Source organism: Lutra lutra, chromosome 15 (genome assembly GCF_902655055.1).
Source record: "Lutra lutra chromosome 15, mLutLut1.2, whole genome shotgun sequence".
Lineage (NCBI taxonomy): Eukaryota > Metazoa > Chordata > Mammalia > Carnivora > Mustelidae > Lutra > Lutra lutra.
This window is the reverse complement of record NC_062292.1, coordinates 36,597,544-36,618,564: the sequence shown is the minus strand read 5'-3', so window position 1 is coordinate 36,618,564 and position 21,021 is coordinate 36,597,544. Positions and strand designations below refer to the sequence as shown.

Sequence of the window (21,021 nt, the reverse complement as noted above, 5' to 3'; positions counted from 1 at the left end):
AAGGAGAAGATGGTTCAAGAGAAGATTCTGGCTTAAGAAAAGATGCCAACTCTTTATCTGGCCATTTGATTCAGAATATAGGAATAAAGATGTCATGATTCTAGAATGATAGATTACTTAGTTGTTTCATAATATTAATGATTATCTTCATTCTTAGTATTTTTCCATGGAAAAAAGAGGAGAGGGAGGAGAATGTTATCATCGTGTGTTATGAAACAAAAGGAGAAGGGGAGGAAAGAAAGAACCCCATACAGCAAAATCAGCCATCAGATAAACATATTCCAGTCATGGGGTCACCAAAGTCCAAGGGAGATGTAGGTCAGGAACTTCCCCACCCTTCCTCCTCTCTAGGCATTCAAGATTTCACCCCAAGCTTTGGTTTCTGACAATAAACACGGAGTTGCATTTGTCCTGTCTCCTACTTACCAAGCTTCGGCCTCTGTGACACATGCTGACCCTGAAGTGTGTGCATCTTTCTTTTCTCAGTATTATTCTCACCTTGGTTTCTCTGTGCAAGGCTCCCCACTACTCCTCTTTACCTTAGGAGTGGAAAGAACAGCAGATTATGAAACCTATGATGTGTGAGCAAGTGGAAAAGAAAGCGATAGTTGCTAGGATCCAGTCAAGATTCACTGTTTGGGTCCCACCCTCAAAGCTCTGGAAGCCACTTGTCAGGACTGAGTTTAAGGGGACACCTGCGTCAGGAAGAGTCTATCAATGGGGGTGCAGAGTCGGATTTTAGAGGACTCTCAGAGTCATGCCTGGAGACAAAGTGCCTTGATTCTGAAGGCAGAGGCTAGAACAGAACCAGTAGCACAGTCAGTGGGCCGGATTGCTCACGGTAGAGAAATTCAACTTCACTCAAGATAATTAACTGAAGGGGCGCCTGGGTGGCTCAGTGAGTTAAAGCCTCTGCCTTCGGCCCAGGTCATGATCTCAGGGTCCTGAGATCAAGTCCCATATTGGGCTCTCTGCTCAGCAGGGAGCGGGCTTCCCCCTCTCTATCTGCCTGCCTCTCTGCCTACTTGTGATCTCTCTCTGTCAAATAAATAAAAATAAAAAAATCTTTAAAAAAAAAAAAGAAAATTAACTGAAGTGTTTGCGCAGTGCCTGCCTTAAGTGAAGAGGTCTTTCTAATCTAAACGAGCTACTTGTTTTGTCCAATCGCTGCACTGGCGGATTCGGATATCGGGTAGATTTGGTGTGTCTTGATTTCATGGAGGCATCTGAGATAGTCTCAAGTGATCGATCTGTGGATAAGATCTAACTGTCTATTATTTCTGGCTAGGAGGAGGAGGAGGACCTTGACTGGAATCTACGGTGCTATGACCTCGACCCACCACATTTAATGTTCTATCAACCTGGACAAAGGTATTGAAGCCAAGTTTATCAGAAGCTAGATTAATTGCTCCAAACATCTAAGAGTAAAGCAGACAGAAATAAGCATGAGTCATACATTTAATTTCTAAAAACTTCAGTGTACAACACAGAATGAGAATGAGGTAACTTGATAATTATTAAAGTCAAAAGGACTCAGAATTTTAGCTGGGCCCTGGGTATTAGTTTCCTAGAATTGCTGTAAAAAACCACCCTAAACTGGGGGGCTTAAAACAGTGGAAACATATTCCCTCATGGTTCAGAGGCTAGAAATCCAAAATCAAGATGTCAATAATACCACGCTCATTCCAAAGACTTTAAGGGAAGCATCTGCTTGGCTTCTTCTACGAGTTCCTGGTTGTCGTCAGCCATCTTTACTGTTTGTTGGTCTGTGGCAGTGTGGCTATAATTCTGCCTCTGCCTTCACACGGTCATCTTCCCTGCGTGTCTGTGCCCTTGTATCCAAATTTCCCTTTTGTTAGAAGGACCCCTGTCACTGGATTAGGGCCTACCCTACTCCAGTAGAATCTTACCTTAATGAGATTACATTTCCAAAGACTCTGTTTTCAAATAGGATCACATTTGCAGATACTGGAGAGTTAGGACTCGAACATACCTTTTTGAGAGACAATTCAACATACAGCACCCAGTATGGCCAGCGGTGTGGCACGGCTGCTGCTCGAGCTTCCGCATGATGTTGGTGAGGCTGTATCATGATGAGTGATCCTGGGCAAGGCGTGTGAGTTGTACTAACTTGCCTGGGGGGCCCTTCTAGAGGATTCTCAGCAGCACCCGGCTCCCCTAGCTCTCCTTGGCTTCCATGCACCACACTCTGTTTTCCCTTTTATTTTTCTGGCAGTTTCTCCTTATTCTCCATGGCGGAGATCTCTTCCTCAACTCACCCATTAAATGACTGAATTCCTCCATGTTTCAAACCTTCTCTTCTCCATATTTTTTTTTTTTATGAGTGAGTTGGTGTCCTTTCTCATGACGTCAGTTACCATTTATATAACGATGAGTCCAGAATCTGCTGGAGGCGTCTCCTGAAATCCAATTAGCCATCCCCACTTAGGTAGCTCCGAGTGCCACAGCTGGAGACGTCCAACGCTGGGCTCTTCATCTCCCTCCTTTGCTAACATCCGGGGCCCATCCAGGGTCCAGTCTCAGCCCATAGCCTCACCGTCTGCCCACTTGTCTAATATCTTTGATTTATTCCTTGCCTCACTCTCCCTGTCCAGGCAACCATCGCATCTAATGGACACTACATGTGAACTACTACACAAATATGTCTATATAATTTTCTTTTTATTTCCACTGCTGCTTCCCTTGTGCTAGTCACTGTCTGATTTTTATTTTATTTATTTTTTTGTTTTATTTTATTTTATTTTATTTTATCTTATTTTATGTTGGCCTAGACCACTTCTACAGATTCTGAATTGGTCTTCCAGTCTCTGGTCTTATCCTCCACTAGCACACAACAGCCAGAATGCAAATACAATTATGCTATTTCCCTGCTTAAAACCCTTCAAAGAAGAGGGTAAGGGTATGGGGTGGCTGGGTGATGGACATTGGGGAGGGTATGGGTTGTGGTGAGTCCTGTGTGTTGTGTAAGTCTGATGACTTACAGACCTGTACCCCTGAAACAAAAAATACATTGCTTGTTAATAAAAAAAGAAAAGAAGAGAAAAGAAAAGGAAAGAAACCCTTTGATGGATTCCCACCCTCTTTAGGATATGAGTCAACCTCCCTAACATGGCCTGATAGAAACTGGGTGGCCTGACCTCTGTTTACTTCTCACGCCACATTCTCTCTATTCCCTCTTCTTACTCTCATACCCTTTCCCCTCTCCTCCACATTTTTATGCCTGCTGTTCCCTCAGTCCAGCACACTGTTCCTTTCTCTCTTTGCTTATTTTATGGCTATTCATATTTTAGGTCTCAGTTTAAATGTTCTTTTCTTCTAGGGAGGCCTCTCCTGACCCAGTGTGCTTGCTCCCATCGTTACCAGTTTACCACATTGCACAACTCCAAGGGGTGACATTTGTAGCATATGGAGTGTGAAGAATGCCCCTGAAATTGCACAATGCAGTGAACAGGAACCTTTTGTTCCTCACTGTCATGGGGTTAGTTGTCTCCTTTATGGGGCTATAAGCCCCAGATCTGATTCTCTGCTGTACACCTGGCACACAATAGGAACACAATCAATATTGAGTTAATAAGTGAAATTTAAGAGAGAAATGACTCTCTTAATGAGCGGATATAAAGAAAAAAGTGCAGGAATGGAAAAGATTCTGGAAACCATACATCTTATTTTAGTTTTAAAAAGATTTTATTTACTTATTCGTCTGAGAGAGAAGAGAGAGAGAGAGAGATAGCAGCAGCAGGGGGAGCAGCCCACAGAGGGAGAAGCAGGCTCCCTGCTGAGCAAAGAGCTCTATGTGGGGCTTAATCCCCAGACCCCGGGGTCATGAGCTGAAGTGAAGGCAGGCGCTTAACCAACTGAGCCACCCAGGCATCCCTGGAAACCATACATTTTAAATGATAATTTAAGTAACTGAAGGTAGCTGGCTTGAAGAAATTAAGACTTAGAATAGATATAATAGCTGCTTTCAATATTTGAAGGGCTATCTATATGAAATTGGAATATATTTTTTTATCCCAGAAAGTATAACCAAAACAACTGAAGGCAAGTTAGAACAAAGCAAATTTGAGCCTCATAAGAAAAGCAGAAGTTTCCAATCATGTGAGCTGTTCCAGAAATGAAACGGGTGGCACACTGTGTAATGAGTTCTGTTTCACTGCAAATATTGAAGTGTAAGCATCACTGTTCTTATCCATCTGCTAAATGATTGTGAATGGGAGGTGGGTAAGAGAGCCTTTGAGGGTCGAACTCAAAATGTCTGTGATTTTATAACTATAAGGAAAGTTCTCTTTGTAGTTGAACTCAAGCATTTATATAATGCTTTCTCTTGTCACTGGACACTATGAGGGATAAAGTACAGCAAGACTCCTCCCTGCACTCAGAGGTGCAGTCAGATCTGAGAGACAATGTCAAGCTCATAGGAAATGATTAGAAAGTAGAACCTTCCAGAGTATCATTCGTTGTCTAAATGTGTGGGCCAGTGGTTTGGTCATTGAGTGGAGATAACCATGTCTCTGGTCTCCCACCATGGTGGAAAGGCTCATAGGAGAGGACGCATTTGAAAGGGAAGTAGAAGATGCAAAGGAAAGTCCACCTCAGGAGAAGGGGGTGAGAAGGTAGAGCCTTGTGAGGAAGGCAGATGTGGCCCGGATGCATAAGCAAGTGTTCCTCACACATTTCACTCACTGCATCCGCATGCATGCAGCTCTACAGAGCTCTGGTTTCCTTAGATGAAACCAATGAGGAAGGTAGCACGGGGGCTGGCCTGAGAATTGGTCGAAACTCAGGAGTCATGTCCTGTGGTGAAAGGATATGAACTCCTTGACTATCCCGAGCTCCCTCAAATATTTGGGGTTCAATGGATGAGTCAGACATGACTCAGCCACTTGAAAGGAGGAAGGGAGTAGGGGAAACCCCAGGACTAAAGTTGTTTGACTGTTTATGGCCAAGGGCTCAGGCATATTTTTGTACATACTTTTGGCTGCAAGTAACCTGAAACCCAATGTACAGTGACTTAGTCAAAAGGAAAATTATTATCTTATATATTGGAAATTCTAAAATAGTTCTCACCTCGGATCAGTTAACTCATGGGTTTGACAAAGTTATCAAGGACTCTCTTCTTTCTATTATTCTGCTTATTATTTTCCATTTGTTGATTTATCCTGAGGCTGAGTCCCCCATTATCTCAAGAAGGCTTCAGGAATGCCAGGATTCAAATGTGGAGGACATCCAGAGGCAGAAAAAATGCCCAGTCTCCTTGGTTTTAAGAATAAGAAGAGTATTTCCGGGTAGCCCATCAGCCAACCTCTTGTTAATCTCATTGGGGCAGTTACAACTCAAACCCATTCCTAAGTCAGTTGCTAGATGGGGAAATGGAATTACCTTGGTAGGGGCCAGGCTCCCCTGAGGGGCATGGATGTGGGATATCTGAAGAAAATCAGGATTCTTTCTCATGAGAGAAGGGCAGAATGGCAGCCAAAAGTGGCTGCAACATGTCCCTCCTGGGGAGGATCCTAAATTCCTTAGGTATGATAGAGATGGGGGAGAGAGGACCTGGCTCATCCCACCTGACTTGCCCGAGCTGGGGTCTTGTCAGGACATGTTGCCTGTGCTAGGGTACCTGTGGTTGGTTCATCAGTGGGGCCTGAGAGTCTCACTGAAACAGTAAGTTGTGGGTTCAACCAAATGGTCTTTAACACAACTCATAGTCCTCATTATGGGCCTGGACTTGTGCTGGGCCAGTAGCATGGTATCTCCTGTAATCCTCATCTCAAATCTGCAACTCAAGGACTGTTATCTCTGCTTTTTTAGGAGGAATTGAAATTTAGTCACTTAGACAAGGTCAACAGTAATTGGTAGAGTGGGGATTTGAAATCAGGTAGGTCTAAGGCTATTGTTTCTACCAGTGGTATCTCACCACCTCTTTCTTCCAGCATAGAGTTTCCATGAGTCTGGGAATAAGGACTGGGAGTGTAATTTAAACCTGTGTTTCTCAAACTATCTTTGGTGAAGGACCAGATTTAAAACAAACAAACAAACAAACAAACAAACAAATAAAGGAATTCCAGGGGCACCTGAGTGGTTGGGTTAGTTAAGCGTCTGCCTTTAGCTTAGGTCATGATCCCAGGGTCCTAGGATGGAGCCCCACATCATGCTCCATGCCCAGTGGGAAGCCTGCTCCTCCCTCTCCTGTTCCCCCTGCTTGTGTTCCCTCTCTAGCTGTGTGTCTCTCTCTCTGTCAAATAAATAAACAAAATCTTAAAAAAAAAAAAAAAAAGAATCCCAATCCATTGTGGATTCACATTTTCATAAAATATAATAAAAATAATTACTAGGAAAATAAATGGAAAAAAAAGTAAAAATATACAGAATACAAGCCCTTTGTATGAAAACTGTTTTCAATCATTCGATCTAACAAAAAAAATGCTCTATCAGATTGCTATAAAGTGTTTTAAACTTCTTTTTGTGCTGCTTTTGCCCCAGATTTGGAACAGTTTGTGGACCAGCCCTGATCTTTAGGTCACACCTAGTGGCACTGATTTAGGATTTTCCTCCCCCATCCTTCTCCCTAGACGGCAACTTAGGATACTTGATGCTCGGATGCCTCAGCTGAGAGGAAGGTGAGAGAATTACTCATTATAATTATTAAGGCAGCTCAATTATAATTTCACAGAAAAAAGTTAGGTGGCACTGCTGTTTCCCTGGGGACCTCTACTGTCACCAATAGATGTCTGTTATACTTGGTTTAACACTTTCTCGATGGTGATTTCTGTCCTCCTGCTTAGTAACAAAGAGATTGAGGACAACAGTAATGCAGTGGTCACCCCTTATCTACAGGAGTTACTTTCTGAGACTCCCAGTGAGTGCCTGAAACTGTGGGTAGTACCGAGCCCTAGATACACTATGTTTTTTCATATATATCTAGATATCTAGATATCTAGATAGATATACCTGGGCCAGATATATCTATATATATAGGTATATATGAAAAAGTGTATTTTTTAAAAGACTAATATTTTTCATTTGAGAGAGAGAGGGCCTGAGCAGGGGGAGCAGCAGAGAGAGGTAGAGAATCCTCAAGCAGACTCCCAGCTGAGTGTGGATCCCCATGTGGGGCTCAATCTCAGGACCCTGAGACCATTACTTGAAGTGAAATCAAAAGTTGGACCCTTAACCAACTGAGCCACCCAGGCACCCCGAGAAATGTAATTTATAAATTGCATTTAGTAATTTATACTTACAGTAAAAGATAAACAACAATAACTAATAATAAAATGAAACATAACAATATGCTGTGATAAAATTTGTATGAATGTGGTCTCTCTCAAAATATCTTATTGGACTGTTCTTGTGATGAGAACATCTCTTGAGGCGAGATGATGAAATGCCGACATGATGAGGTGAAGTGAGGGGAACGACATGGGCCTTGTGATGGGGGCTCAGCAGCTACTGACCTGACAATATGTCAGGAGGAGGATCATCGGCTCTGGCACCACGGTTGGCCATTTGTAACTGAAACCGCGGAAAGCACAACAGCGGATTAGTGGGATATGCGGAGTAGAAGACACTCAGGGGATAAAGAACCTGCATATCATAGGAAATATCTGTTTGGAAATTTGCTGGAGGTTACCATTTGGGTGTGTCATCAGATGATGATTCATCTTGGCAAAAATCATAAACTTCTTGATTTGAGTGACTCTAGGGTTGCGTGTGGTTAATGCTTGTACATTTGTTGTTTTCCTGACGTAAAAATGACTTCAATCTTTTTAAGATCTATTTACAACTATATAGATCCTTTTATTTACTATGAAATTCCAAGCAGTCCATATTAGGGAACCTTCCAAGAAATTTAGATCTGTACTCCTCTAAGATTTAGGAAATTTAAAATGATAATTTGTTAAGTGTATGAAATTTCAAGAACTCGTCATATTTGGGAATTAGAATCTACCAGAAGCTCCGGGATGCTCAAACATCTACCTCTCCCTTTGATACACAAATTATTTGAGCACCTACCTCATAGTCTTTTTTACACTGCCTTCCACTGGCCTTCCTTCTACTGCTACAAGCCTGATGGTCTTCATTGCCCTCATGGGTAGCTTCTTGAAAATGTGGCTTTTCAATTCCATGATCTCCACATTGCTGATGACTTTCTCTCTGCCTTTACTCAGCCGTTGGCTCCAATGGTTATAGCCTGGAATTCATCATCCCTCAAAACTGCTCACCTCCAAAATCTCTTCACTCAGTCTTTTCCCTGTCTGGTCCCCACCCCCTCTCCTTCTGATTCAGCTCTTACCACCACAACTGGTCCTTGACTAAATCAGAACCTCCAGTCTGTTGGCTTATCAACACTATCCCTTTTCATTGAGCTCTTTTCTGCACTTCCATCATTATTCAACATTGAATCCTGGTTCCATCTTTCCAGTTGTGCTCCTATTTATACTCTCAACTTCCTCTCCCCCTTTTTCTTTTGTTATATTCATGGGTCAAAACCAATTCAGCCTACTACGTGTTCACTCCAGGCTGACAGGGGAACCCTGGGAAAAAGGGTGCAATAATTCATGATTATCTACCTCAGCTGGGCTCAACACTGCCTGGAAGTCTGCAATGTTTCTTTAGAGTCATTTTCTTTCCACATATCTGCAAGTATCATTTCAAATCTTTGTTTCTCTCCTCAAACCTTCTTTCATTCTCTCTTTCTTATTCACTCTTTTCAGGGAAAATAGAAACCATCTGATGAAACGACCTCAACTTCCTGCCAACAAATCTTCAAACCAACTTGCTTTTGTACCTACTGTCCCTACTTCCTTCCTGTTATTATTCAATGAAGGTGTTCCTCCTCATCTCAAAGGTCATCCTCTCCTCTACCTGCATCCTACCCCCTACCTGCCTTCTGGGGAAACTGTCTTCATCAGTTCTATCTCATTCATCTATCTTCAACTTCTCTTTCTCCTCTGTTGGCCCAATGTCCTGTTATCCCCACTTGTCATCCACTTTTTCACTTCTCATTTACTGTGCAATCCCACCAATCTCCACTCCCCTGGCATTCCCCTGCACTCTTCTCTTGTTCCCCACTCGCACTCTTCTTATCAAGTCACCAGTGGCCCCACTTGTTATATCCCGTAGAAGCTTCTTTGTCTTGATCTTACTTGACCTCCCAATAGTTTGACTGAGTTGACTATTCCCTCTTTCCTGAAATGGTGGCTTTCCTTGTTCTCAGGGATGCCAATCTCTCCTGGTATTTCTTTCTACCACTGAGGCCATCCTTTACAAGTTCTGTTGTCAGGTTCTCTTGCTCTGACTTATAAATATCTGGGTTCTCCAGAGCTTGGTTCTGGGCTCTTTTCTCATTCAACACTCTTATCCTTGGTGATTTTCTCCACTCCCACGATTTCACTCATCATCTCTATAGCAAGGACACCCATGTATTTATCTTCAGACTACATCTCTATGTCCAGCTGACCATTCTAGAAAAACTCACTCCAAGTCTCGGAGGCACCTCCAACAGAGTGGGGCCAGTGTAGAATGTATCACCTTCCCTTCCAAACCTTCTTCTTCTCTACCCAGTTGTTCAGGCCAGATCAGAGGGCTTTGGGGCCATCAATTGCTGTCACCATGCTCATCTAAGTAGTTGCTGATATTTGAAAATTTACACTTCTCTCAATTCCCATTTATTACCACCTTAGTCCCTACTACAATTTCCTCTTATCTGAATTAAAACCAAATGGACCCTCTAGGGTCTCATTCAGAAGATGTGTATTTTCCTCTTAGTAGCCTTCAATTGTTTTTCTTTGCCCTTAAAGTCTAAACTTTTCACCTCTGCCCATTTCTTCCAGTCCATGTTAAACCTCTGTCCCTCATGTATAATATGTCTCACTTGCTGTGTGTTATCTTTTACGTCCTTAAACAGTTTAACTCCCTTCCTACTTCAGATATTCAGGATAGGAGAGGAGATGGAGAAGCCAGAGGGTCCTGAAGAGGGCCCAGAGTTCAGCTATGTTGAATACCAGCATAGATCTACTCTTGATTCAGAGACATTCCCTCCCCTCAGGCTTTGCCGTTCTAAGAGGTCTTTAAATATGCGGCTCTTTCTGCCTAAGGTTCTTATAATCTCCCTCTTCATTTGGCCAACTCCCACTCATCCTTCAAACCTGGCTGAACGTCACCTTTTTTTTTTTTTAAGATTTTATTTATTTATTTGATAGAGATTACAAGTAGGCAGAGAGGCAGGCAGAGAGAGAGAGGGAAGCAGGCTCCCCGCTGAGCAGAGAGCCTGATGCGGGGCTCAATACCAGGACTCTGGGATCATGACCTGAGCTGAAGGCAGAGGCTTTAACCCACTGAGCCACCCTGAATGTCAGGGCCCTGAATGTCACCTTCTTGTGGAAGGCCCCCCACCCCCACCCGAGTCCAGCTTAGTTGCTGTTCCATTAAAACTTCCCACTTCTCATTTAGTAATTTCACAATTATAATAATATTGTGTAGTTAACTTTTTTTGCCTCTATGGATTTAGCTGTTAAACCCATGAGGGCAGGCGTAATGTCTGCTTTACTCACTGTTTTCTCCCCAGCACCCAACATAGTACCTAGATCATAATAGGTTCTGAATGAATAAATGTGCATCTCATAAAAACTCTGATTTGAGGCAGAGGCCAGGGAGAAGCCAATTTCCCTCTGTTTGGATTTGAGTCTCCTCTTTATTAGATATGAATATAGAGATTATTCTGAGAGGACACATGACTAGTTATTTATGCTGCATAGTAGTCTTAGTTTCTAATTTGGCTCTGGTAGAGGTATGATAGGGTTCTGCTGGGGACATCTGCTCCCTCTAAATAATCCAGAAAGACTTCTTCAAATAGGCATGAGATTCTGGGTTGCATATTGGATGAACTCTGGGGTTTGTTATACAACAACTTCTTGACTTTGGGAAAAAAATGTATTTTTTTCTTGAATAATGCTAAGGGAAGAAGCAATATGTTAGACTGTCTCACTTTTTAGGTTGCTAACAGGTAAGTAGCAATGATAGATAATGAGCATGTATGAATAAAATCCAGTGTAGTTATCAATAAAAACTTCCTACATAGTTAACGTAATATTTACTTAATGGTATGTGTAACTATTACTGCTCTGGGTGATACTTAGGCACCTCTGTTAAGCCTCTGCTCAGTGAACTAATGTAACTCTCATGGCTATAATGCATATTTATATAATTCATAAATATATATATTATGTCATCAAGCCATGTATTTTCTTCAGGCACTCGAAGAATGTCATATCCTTTCTGTCCTTCCCAAGTAGGGATGGCCCATTTTCTCTTTCTATCCAGAAATGATGGGTCCAGAGGCAGAAAATAGGATAAGGAAAGGTCCAGTTTTAGTGATGGGCACACAAAGTGTGTCCAGCTGTTTTTTATGGTATTAGCACTGATCTTACCATTTGGTCTCATGTGAGCATTTTCCAAATGTCCAAGGGAAGAGCCACTTTTATTAAGCCTTTCCTCTGTGCTTTACATGTATCCACGTCTTTATTTCTTATGAAAACAACACCTTGAAGGAACGATTATTCTCTCCATGTTACAGAGGACACTGAGGTAGGCGTTGTCTGTAGGTCACACAACTTGGAGCCGAGGCGCAACCTTGCTGGGATAGGGGGGCTGTTGAAGTTCCCAACAACTGGGAATCTGTCTGGAAAATTACCAGTGCAGACTCTGTGGATAGAATGTGTCCCAGAAGAGGGCTCAAGTGGGAATAGGCCTGGCTGACTGGAGGAATCAGATGCTGGAATTAAGAAGTATGGGCTCAAAGGGCACTTCGAGGTCATCTCATTTAGTGGTTTTGAAGCTTTTGACCACAAAGGACTGCAGCTATTAATTTTCCCTAGAGACTCTCTATTTTAAAATATTTCATCTGGTTAAAAAAAATCAAGAAGTAACTCCATTTTCTGTATTTATTAGTCAAAGATATAATAGATGACTCCAAACAGAGCTTCTGGTCAGCATGAAGCGACCTGTCTTTCCATACAAAGTGGCTATCACTCCAGTTGAGTGCCTAGAAGTGCTTTTTAGTGAGCCTGCGCAGACTTAAGAAAGGTGGGGATGGCAAATGTACAATTTCATTAGGCTTGTTCAAGTTTCGGAAATTGTTCAAAGATAGCCTCTCCATGAGGAGTGCTTTCAGAATTTGCATGCATCTTGTGGTTCCAGTTGAAAACCATGGATCCAGACAGAATGCTTTGCTTTATTCTCGAGGAAACTAAGGCTCAGACAGGGTAAATAAAATTTCCAAAGTCACCAAGTGAGTTAGTGTATAAAAGGAGGAGCAAATAATGGCACAGTGCATGTCACCTGGACCCACTAACCACTCCAAGGCGAGTTGACTGGTTCATTCTGCAGCGACTTCTGCAACTTACAAAAGTTCAAAGATCATTCTGCCGTTTTAAATTCTGAGCGTTTGTTCTTATGATCCAGCTCCTATTTCCTTGGATGTTATGCCTGCTTCTCCCTAAATCACCCCAGGCCCAAAATGGTCCTCACGTTCCACAATCAAATCCACCCGATAAGAGTTTTGAGTGGGCAAGCTGTTGAGTGCGTAGCTTCTGCTCTCAAGCCAATTCTCTTTTGTCTTTCTTTACATTCTGATATCATCCCCTTCCTTCCAGATGGTGTCTTCCTGAACCTTTTGATCTGTCTGATTTCTGTCAGTGGCTGGGTAGGGTGACCACATTATCATCACAGACTTGGGGAGCTTCTCTCATGGGTCCCACCCTCCTCACCTCAGCAGCTGGGACCACAGACAGAGATTCTCATTCTTCACTGCTATCCAAACCCTGGCGCGAGGAAAAGAGGGACATGGGAGATGAGATGGTTGATCTTATTACAGAATAAAGGCTTGTTGCCAAAAATCAGCCAGTCAGTCAATCAATCAGTCAGTCAATTCCATCTAAGCCTCGTCTCTATATTTCCAATCCAAAACACATAGGTACCTTCATACCTGACATTCTATTTGACCCTTATATCAAGTCTGGCCTATTAGTCAGCTCAGGCTGCCATAACAAAATACCATAAATTGCATGGCTTAAAAAAAGAAATTTAGGGGAGCCTGGGTGGCTCAGTGGGTTTAAAGCCTCTGCCTTTGGCTCAGGTCATGATCCCAGGGTCCTGGGATCGAGCCCCACATCCGGCTCTCTGCTCAACAGGGAATCTGCTTCCCTTCCTCTCTCTCTGTCTGCCTCTCTGCCTACTTGTAGACTCTGTCTATCAAATGAATAAATAAAATCTTAAAAAAAATTATTTCTCATAGTTCTGGAGGCTGGAAGTCCAAGATTTAAGGTGCCAACATGGTAGGTTTCATCCTGAGGCCTCTTCTCTTGGCTTGTAACAACTGCCATCTTTCTGCATGTGTTCAATAAGATCTTTTTATTATGCTCATGTGGAAAAAGAGAGAGCATGCTCTTTGGTGTCTCTTCTTATAAAGGCACTAATCCTATCATGATGGCCCCACACTCATGACTTCATCAAACCCGAATTTCCTCCCAAAGGCCCCATCTCCAAATATCATCACAGTAAGGGTTAGGGCTTCAACATATGAATTTTGAGGGAACACAAACATTCAGTAGATAACACCCGGGAAAAAAGTTTCTGCTAGTTTTCCAGATGAGAAACTGAGGCTCATTGAGCTAAATATATTAGACTGAGTCCACAGGGGAGAGGACTGGAAGAGGGTAGTGTCCATCATGATGGCCTCTCCATGCACCCTGATGCTTACCCGACTCATCTCCTTACCCCCATCCACCCAGGAGCCTGATGTGCCATTCAAGCACAATTGAGCTATTTTTTTCTAAATTCTTTGAATTTAGAAAATGTCCACAAATTTTTTTTTTGAAACATGTCCACAAATTCTCCTCCCTTCAAAAGGTGAACTCTAATTTATCTCCCCTTCAATATGGGCTATACTCGCCAACTCAAACTCACTTCTAACAAACAGAATGTGCCAGAAGTGTGGTGTGAGATTTCTGAGATTAGGTCTAAAAGACACTATGACTTCCTCCTTGCTGTCTCTCATATCACTGGCTCTGGGGAAGACAGCCACTGTGTAGTGAAGATACTCAAGAAGTCCTAGAGAAAGGCCCATGTAGCAAGGAACAAAGACCACCTGCCAACAACCATGTAAACGTGCCATCTAGGATGGGATTTGTCCAACCACAAACAGGCGTCAGATGACTTGGCTGTCATCAACCTCCTCAGATATCCTGAACCAGAACCCCTAGTTGTCTCTCTCAGATTCCCAACCAACAAGAAAAGACAAATATGTGTGTTGTTTTAAGCTCAGTCTCCAGCTTCTAAATTTTAAAGACATCAATAGGTGTCTTTACAAATACAAAGGGAAAGACATTTTATACTTTTCTCAGTTCTCCATTCTCCGTACAACCCCTGTGGCCAGGCCATACCAACATGTCTGAGCACCTGTTTCCTCTCACGGGAGATCACAATAATAATCCCACATGGCATGCCTGATACGCACATAACCAGCCCTGACTGGCTCAAACTAAGTGCTCGAGTAATTGCGACTGTTGTCAACATCTCACCAGCTGTGTGGCTTCTCTAGGTGAGTTGCTGTGTCTTGGTTTCAGATGCCCACTTCCCTCACATGAGGTGCCAACCTCAACCTTAAGTTGGTGCACCTTGCCCACCAGAGAGCCCTAACTGCCTAAACCTCACAGCTTCTCCAGTTCAGTGTAGACAGAGAGCCCTGGTGTAGAGAACCTCTCTCCTCTCTCTTGGTTTTCTGTTAGCCTCCATTCTTAACCTTAACCTTTTATCTCAGAATTTCAGCTTTGATGCTTCCCACTTCCTTCCTATGGTTACTTTAACTGAAGTGAGTCAGGTCTTACTGAAAAACTGACCACAGCCAGTTAGCCTCTATCCTCCCTGGACCAGGGCTGCCTGGTCAGACTGTGAGGGTGATCAGTGTTTACTCAGACTATTGTTTCCCTCTCTCTTCCCCAATTTGAGTAGGGCTTCCCCCGCCACCATGCCCCTCCCAACAGACCGCAATCAGAAGCCAATCTCACATTCTTCGGTGGCTGAAGGAGGGAACAGAAGGGATACCAGTGCCTGGAATCCTTGGGTAGTCTATCAAGTGGGCTGATCTGCTTATATTCTACTCTTTTGGGTGGGCCTCTAATCTCAACTCAAGGAGGATTTGGTAGGTTTTGCAGACCAGTAACAACCAAATGTATGTGTGGGGGCCATCTCTTAGTGCCAGGAATCATGTTAGCTCTTTATCTGAATTTTCACGACAACCCAGATAGATTAGTATTCACCCAGACCTTTGGGGTTTGAAGAAACAAAACCAAGCAATACAGAACAAAACAAGCAAACAAACAACATCCCCCCACCCCCCGCCACAAGAAAACAAAGACAAAAAACACTTAAAAAGTCATCTGCCTATCTTTCTAATTTTGGTATCTATAGAATCTTGTCCTTAGTCTTGGAAATCAGCATTCTCTTTAAGATCTTAAGGATAATTTCTTAAAGGACAGAGTTTATAGGAAGATCATGGCAGTTTTTGCTATTGGCTTTTGAAGGGAAAATAGTTTTTTCTCCTGATCAGATTTGGAACTTACTTCTTCTTTGGGAGAGGGTAGCTGGCTTGTTTTCTCTGGAATGCAGAATTCTTTTATCTACTCCCTCCTATCTTGAAAATATTGAGGGAATTACTTTATTTTATTTTTTTATTTTATTAAAGATTTTATTTATTTGTTAGAGAGAGAGAGAGAGAGAGAGAGAGAACACGAGCAGGGGGAGGGGCAGAGGAAGAAGCAGGTTCTGTGCTGAGCAAAGGGCCTGATGTGGGACTCGATCCCCAGACCCTGGCATCATGACCCGAGCTGAAGGCAGACGCTTAACTGACTGAGCCACCCAGGCATCCCTGAGGGAGTAATTTTTAGTCAAACAGAAGTCAACTGACACCATAATATGATTTTAATGATTCTTTATTTATTAAAAATTAAAATCTGCTATGAAAACAGACAAACAATGTAACATTCCCAGAGGAATTGAATTGCTTCTAGTTAACACTGAGTTCTATTAGAACCAACTTTAGGTTGTTATAAATAACAAGCAGGCCACAGCTTTCAAGAGTGAATGGTTGGGGAATGAGGTCAAGGGAATTCCTCCGAGCCACTGGAATATTAATTATCAAAGGGCCTCCCTAGTTTCTCTTCTTAAGAGGGTAAGAGTCTTTATAACACTCTAGGAGCCCCAGGCCCAGGGACAAGAGAAATTATAGGAAGGTCAGGGAAATAGCTATCCAGTATGGTCAGCTTGAAATGGAAGCTTCAGTAGTCTCCCCAAGAAATATATTTTTCCTTATATAACTTATAGTTTCCCTTAAAATACTCAAATGCCACAGGGTATCACCCTATGAAAACAGCTTACACACAGGTAAAAAAAAATAAATATTGAAAAAGATTACAATATTGGGCTTCTTTCTAAATAGTTCACAGAGAAGCTCAGTAAATAAATATAATGGGAGTTGAGGTATCAGAGGTAATAAATATTTTAAGAGAGAGGTACAACAGGGTTCTCCAAGGAGTTGTTCAGCTCTCCTACATCCCGGATGGGATTTTCAGATCTCCAACTTATGTGCTGGAGTTGAGAAGAGTCCTCATCCTGGATGTTTTCAGATCTTCATCCTCATTGTCATGTAGGTTTCTATGTAGTTGATGAAGATGTCAAACTCACTCATGGCTTTGTAGACACCTCTCTCTTGGAGCTGTGTAGAAAGATAAGAAATGTTTCGTGAAAGCCCCATCTGTGTGAGTAAATGGGTCCCTGGCTTGGATGGGTATGTCTCTGGGGCCCAGGTGCCACACTTGCTCTCTTGGGTCAGGAGGTGAAGGACAGACCCTAGGATGCTGAGGGTATGCCCGGGCCCTTGGGAAAGGCTACACAAGGGTCTAAAGCCTGGCTGGCAAGTAACAAGAGGAAGAGTCTACAAAATGAGGCCTTAACAATTTTAAAAGTCATGCACTCACATGACTCTTATTCAGAATCTGGAGAGAAGACATTAGAGGAACCGCTTCGAAAGCAAGTTGGTAAGAGGAGAAAAGGGACCCCTTTTATGTTTATGTCTTCTCACCAATGGATTGAATAGGCCCTGCCCTGCTCCTTTGGCCTACAGTCAGGGGGCTTATGTCCCCCGAGACTGGAACCCTCCCACAAAGAGGACAGAGACCACATGGCTTCTGGGAAGTGGGTTGAGGAGTTCACTGACAGCTGAAGTGTGAAACCCCATGTGATCTGAGAGTTGACATTCTGAGGCACCTTGGCAGGTGTGAATGGCAGCTGGAAAGGGAGCATGGACCGACTCGAGATTAACGAGAATTTCCTACTCAGAGCTTTGGGGAGTTCCGGCTAAACCCCTGGGTGTGTTTGTGTGTGCACATTCACGTGTCGGCTTCCTGCACGTGTGGCTTTAGTCTAGATTCCCAACAAGCTACTTTCTGTTTCCTTTGTCACTCTCCCCAGCATCTAGCTCACTGCGTTCACAGGCCGGCTGACTGGCTCAACCCACAGGCCTGCAAAGGCGGGGAACAGTCATTTAGAAACCCCCAAAGACACTTCACAGAAAACAAATATAATCAAGGCAGCAACTCCTCACTGGCTGAGGAGGTCACACCATCTGTTGGGTTCCCACACCCCCTTCAAGAGAAGGATGGGGCCTGCTTAGCACCGGCCAGCTTGGGGAGCGGGTAGAGGTCACGGTCCCCAAGCCCCTTCTGCCGCCGTCCACGTACCTTACTGAAGGCGCTTTTCACCTGCTCCACCGCCTTGCTCTTATTCTCACAGGGCAGAAATCGATGCTGTGGAGGGAAAGAGAAAGTGTTAATGTCACTGGCTCCCAGCTCCTGTGTCCACAGCACTTGGGGGATGAGTCGGTAGCATGAAGAAGTGGCCAGACTCATCTTGGATACCTAAGCCCCGTAGCTCCTTTGGGAGAACGGAGCTCCACCTCCCCCTGGCCCACTAGACGGAGGAGAAACAGCCCTGGGGAATGAAAAGTGCTTCTCCAGGAGCTACTCAGAGACTTTGCAAAGCTTGCATGAAAACCCAGGAGCTGGAGCTTGGCGCTTCCTCTCTGGACGCCACAGTGCTGACACATGCTGAGCCAGCTGTTCTGTCCTTCCCTGCCTCCCTGTCCTGTCCCTCATCTTCAGTTCCAGCCACAGGGACCACTTCTAAGTCCCCGAGGAGTAGAGACGCAGTCTCAGCCATGTACACTGAAACCTTTGCCTAGTCCCATCCTACAGATAGAGACCAACTGACTGACTCCCCGATCCTCAGCGACAAAACAGAGGAAACGCGTGGCGAGGAGCTCATTTCAGTTGGAGAACATTTTTATCCTGGGGAATTATTTAGAGACACTAGCTTGGGGGCGAGTAGCTCCCTGGAGCCCTTCCAAAGTGCTTGGGGAAGTCCTGTCAGTCCGTTGGGCCCCACGTCAGAGCTCTGTTTTCAAAAGGTAGAGGATTAAGAGGTAAGTGGGGTTTCTTCTCCAGGGGACCCTATCTCCTGGCCCGTTTTGCTGGGCCCCAGGGTCTAGGTCCAAAGGGATGAGGGAGCCCAGACGGAAGCTCTGGGCCCCTTTCATAAAGAGAGACGGGAGTAGTTAATAACCCACAAATGACTCACAAATAACAGGAAAGCTGTTCGCAAACATGTAAATGCCAGCAGCCTCCCCCACTCCTTGCTCAGAGAGAAATGAGCACGAGATGGAACTCGAGCGCCTTCCCGAGAGTGCTCCTGCCAGTCTGTCTGTCTGTCGGGGTGTGAGTGGGGTTTCAGGAAGGGCGCCCCAGAGCTGCCCGCACTCACACAGCGCCGCAGCCTCAGCCGCAGGGTCTTCAGCTTTTCCCCCAGCGAGTTCACGTGCTCCTTGACTTCTGGGTCGTGGTTCTCAGCCTGGGGCATCACCTCCTCCAAGTAAAACTGGATCATCTCCGACAGGGCTTGGCAACCCAGGTAACCCTAAGGGCAGGGGCAGGAGGGGGAGGGGCGGTGACTGGGAGGAAGAGCTGCTGCCCTAGCTTGAGAGGACAGCTTTATCCCCAGGGACCTTTCTTAACCAGCCACCTCCCCCTCCCCCACCCCAGGACAGCCCTTTGGCTACGTGCTGAGTTAAGATCTTTCCACTTCTCCTTTTCAAAGCAAAGGAAGCAGACCCTGGTCCTAGCGGCCACTCTTCTCTGAGTCACGCTGCATCCTCTCCTCCCACACACCCCCTTAGGCTCTCACCTTAAAGTCCTCCAGCAAGGACCCAGTCAACAATATGCTGTCCAGCTTGTCCTTCATTTGCTGCAAGAAGAACAAAAGGAGAATGAACCTGACGTTTGAGGAAATGTCTTTCTGAGGCCCTCTTATTTATAAAGCTTCTAACTTTTAATCAGAACAGCCTGGCCCCAAAATAGAAAGGAGATTTGCAGAACAGGACATTCAGTAGTGCTGGAACCCTCAGTTCAATCAGGTCCTTTTCCTCAGGATCAAGTGATTTTTTAAAAATTCTGCAAGGCTTTGAAGCCATGGCAGAAGCTTGACCCGGTCCTGGTTTCCTTTTTGCAGACATGAATCGGGTTCGAAGGGTCCACCCATGCCCACCCACTCTTCAGGGGTCCTTGCTTTTCTTTCTTCCCCACCCCTGCACGGCGCCTTCCCCAGCCAGCAGGCTTCCAGGTTCCAGAAGCCTGCTCAGCTGAAGCCACTTATGTTTCCCTGCAACAGGGCATGGGAACACATCTTCATCTTCAGTCAGACCCTTTGGGATTTCTCCCAGCCTACTGAGCTCTGGTGGAGTCTTCATTAAAAGTTGCTAAGCAGGGGCGCCTGGGTGGCTCAGCGGGTCATGATCTCAGGGTCTTGGGATCGAGTCCCGTATCGGGCTCTCTGCTCAGCGGAGAATCTGCTTCCTCCCCTCTCTCTGCCTGCCTCTCTGCCTGCTTGTGATCTCTCTCTGTCAAATAAATAAAAAATCTTAAAAAAAAAAAAAGTTGCTAAGCATAGGATTCCTAGTGCAGTGACCTGTAAGGTGGCTTTTTCTGCACCTTTGCTGCGTCCCTGGGCTTAGATGAACTCACTGAGCCTCTGGCTTGACCTGGGACTCTTAAAGAATTTTTGTTTGAGGGAAATGGATGCTAGGGATGGAGGCAAACAGGAAGGAGCAGGGTTCTTGGAGCTCTAGCACCATGCCTAGTGGAGGCAATCCTAGCAAGGAAGGACAGGAAGGCATCATACTCACAAAGAAAGTCTTCACCCTGCCGAAGGCTGCTCGGAGCTCTCGAAGCATGTGGGGCAGGCTGGCTGGGAAGTGGGTGCAGTTGTCCTCAGACAGGGCGCTCTGGTGGCGGCTGGCTCCTACCCCGGCCAGCAGGACCAGGCAACACAGCAGCGCTGGGCTGGGCATGATGAAGCTCTGCCTTCTGAGAGCCGGTCTTGTGGTTTGGTGTTGCAAGAGCAAGCCCCTGGTGTGTAGACCTTCACCTACTGGTCCCCCTTTATATTGTGGGTGCGGTGAGGCCTCCCCATTCATAAAAAGCCACAGTCACAGATTTCCTGGCAAACGTTTTCTTCTGATTAAAGCCCCTCCCTTCCCCTAGACCTCTCCAACTTTGCATTCGTTGAACTTCTAAAAGTTGTTAATTTTTTGCATTGTAAGCAAAAGGGATTGTTGAACAATGAACTTTTGCATTACAGCTATTTTAGGATGAGCTACCTCTCTCTCTGTTTTAAAATAACTTTCCAGCTTTTCTTAAAAAAAAAAAAAGTTGGTTTCCTGGGTGAACAGCTGTTCTGTGCACAGGGACCCACAGTTGTGGGTTCCATTCGCGTGTTCCTAGGTCACAGTGACGTGGACAAATTGGCCATTCCAGAATGCACTGGAGTTGAGAAATAATCGGATCCCCTCCCCAACCTGGGTTTCCCTTGTTGAATTGTGGAGAGCCTCAGAGCCTT

At 44.5% G+C, this 21,021-nt stretch overlaps 1 protein-coding gene across 1 annotated transcript; it reads right to left on the bottom strand.

The window, feature by feature from the left end:
- Positions 1 to 16,027: 16,027 nt before the first annotated feature.
- On the bottom strand, positions 16,028 to 20,576 carry IL10 (interleukin 10). Its single transcript, XM_047705814.1, has 5 exons — positions 20,309 to 20,576; positions 19,312 to 19,371; positions 18,892 to 19,044; positions 17,814 to 17,879; positions 16,028 to 16,789 (listed from the first exon to the last, which is right to left on the bottom strand). Exons 1-5 carry the CDS (start codon positions 20,471 to 20,473, stop codon positions 16,697 to 16,699), a joined length of 537 nt encoding a protein of 178 aa, XP_047561770.1. The 5' UTR covers positions 20,474 to 20,576; the 3' UTR covers positions 16,028 to 16,696.
- Between the last annotated feature and the right edge of the window lie 445 nt (positions 20,577 to 21,021).

What these genes read in the sequence shown, in the direction of transcription:
- IL10 (XM_047705814.1), bottom strand. Translation starts at nt 20,473, where the DNA reads ATGCCCAGCCCAGCGCTGCTGTGTTGCCTGGTCCTGCTGGCCGGGGTA. An exon ending in GCAGGGTGAAGACTTTCTTT is followed by an intron (nt 19,372 to 20,308) that starts GTGAGTATGATG and finishes TTCTTCTTGCAG; the next exon opens with CAAATGAAGGACAAGCTGGA. An exon ending in TGAAAAGCGCCTTCAGTAAG is followed by an intron (nt 16,790 to 17,813) that starts GTACGTGGACGG and finishes CTTTCTACACAG; the next exon opens with CTCCAAGAGAGAGGTGTCTA.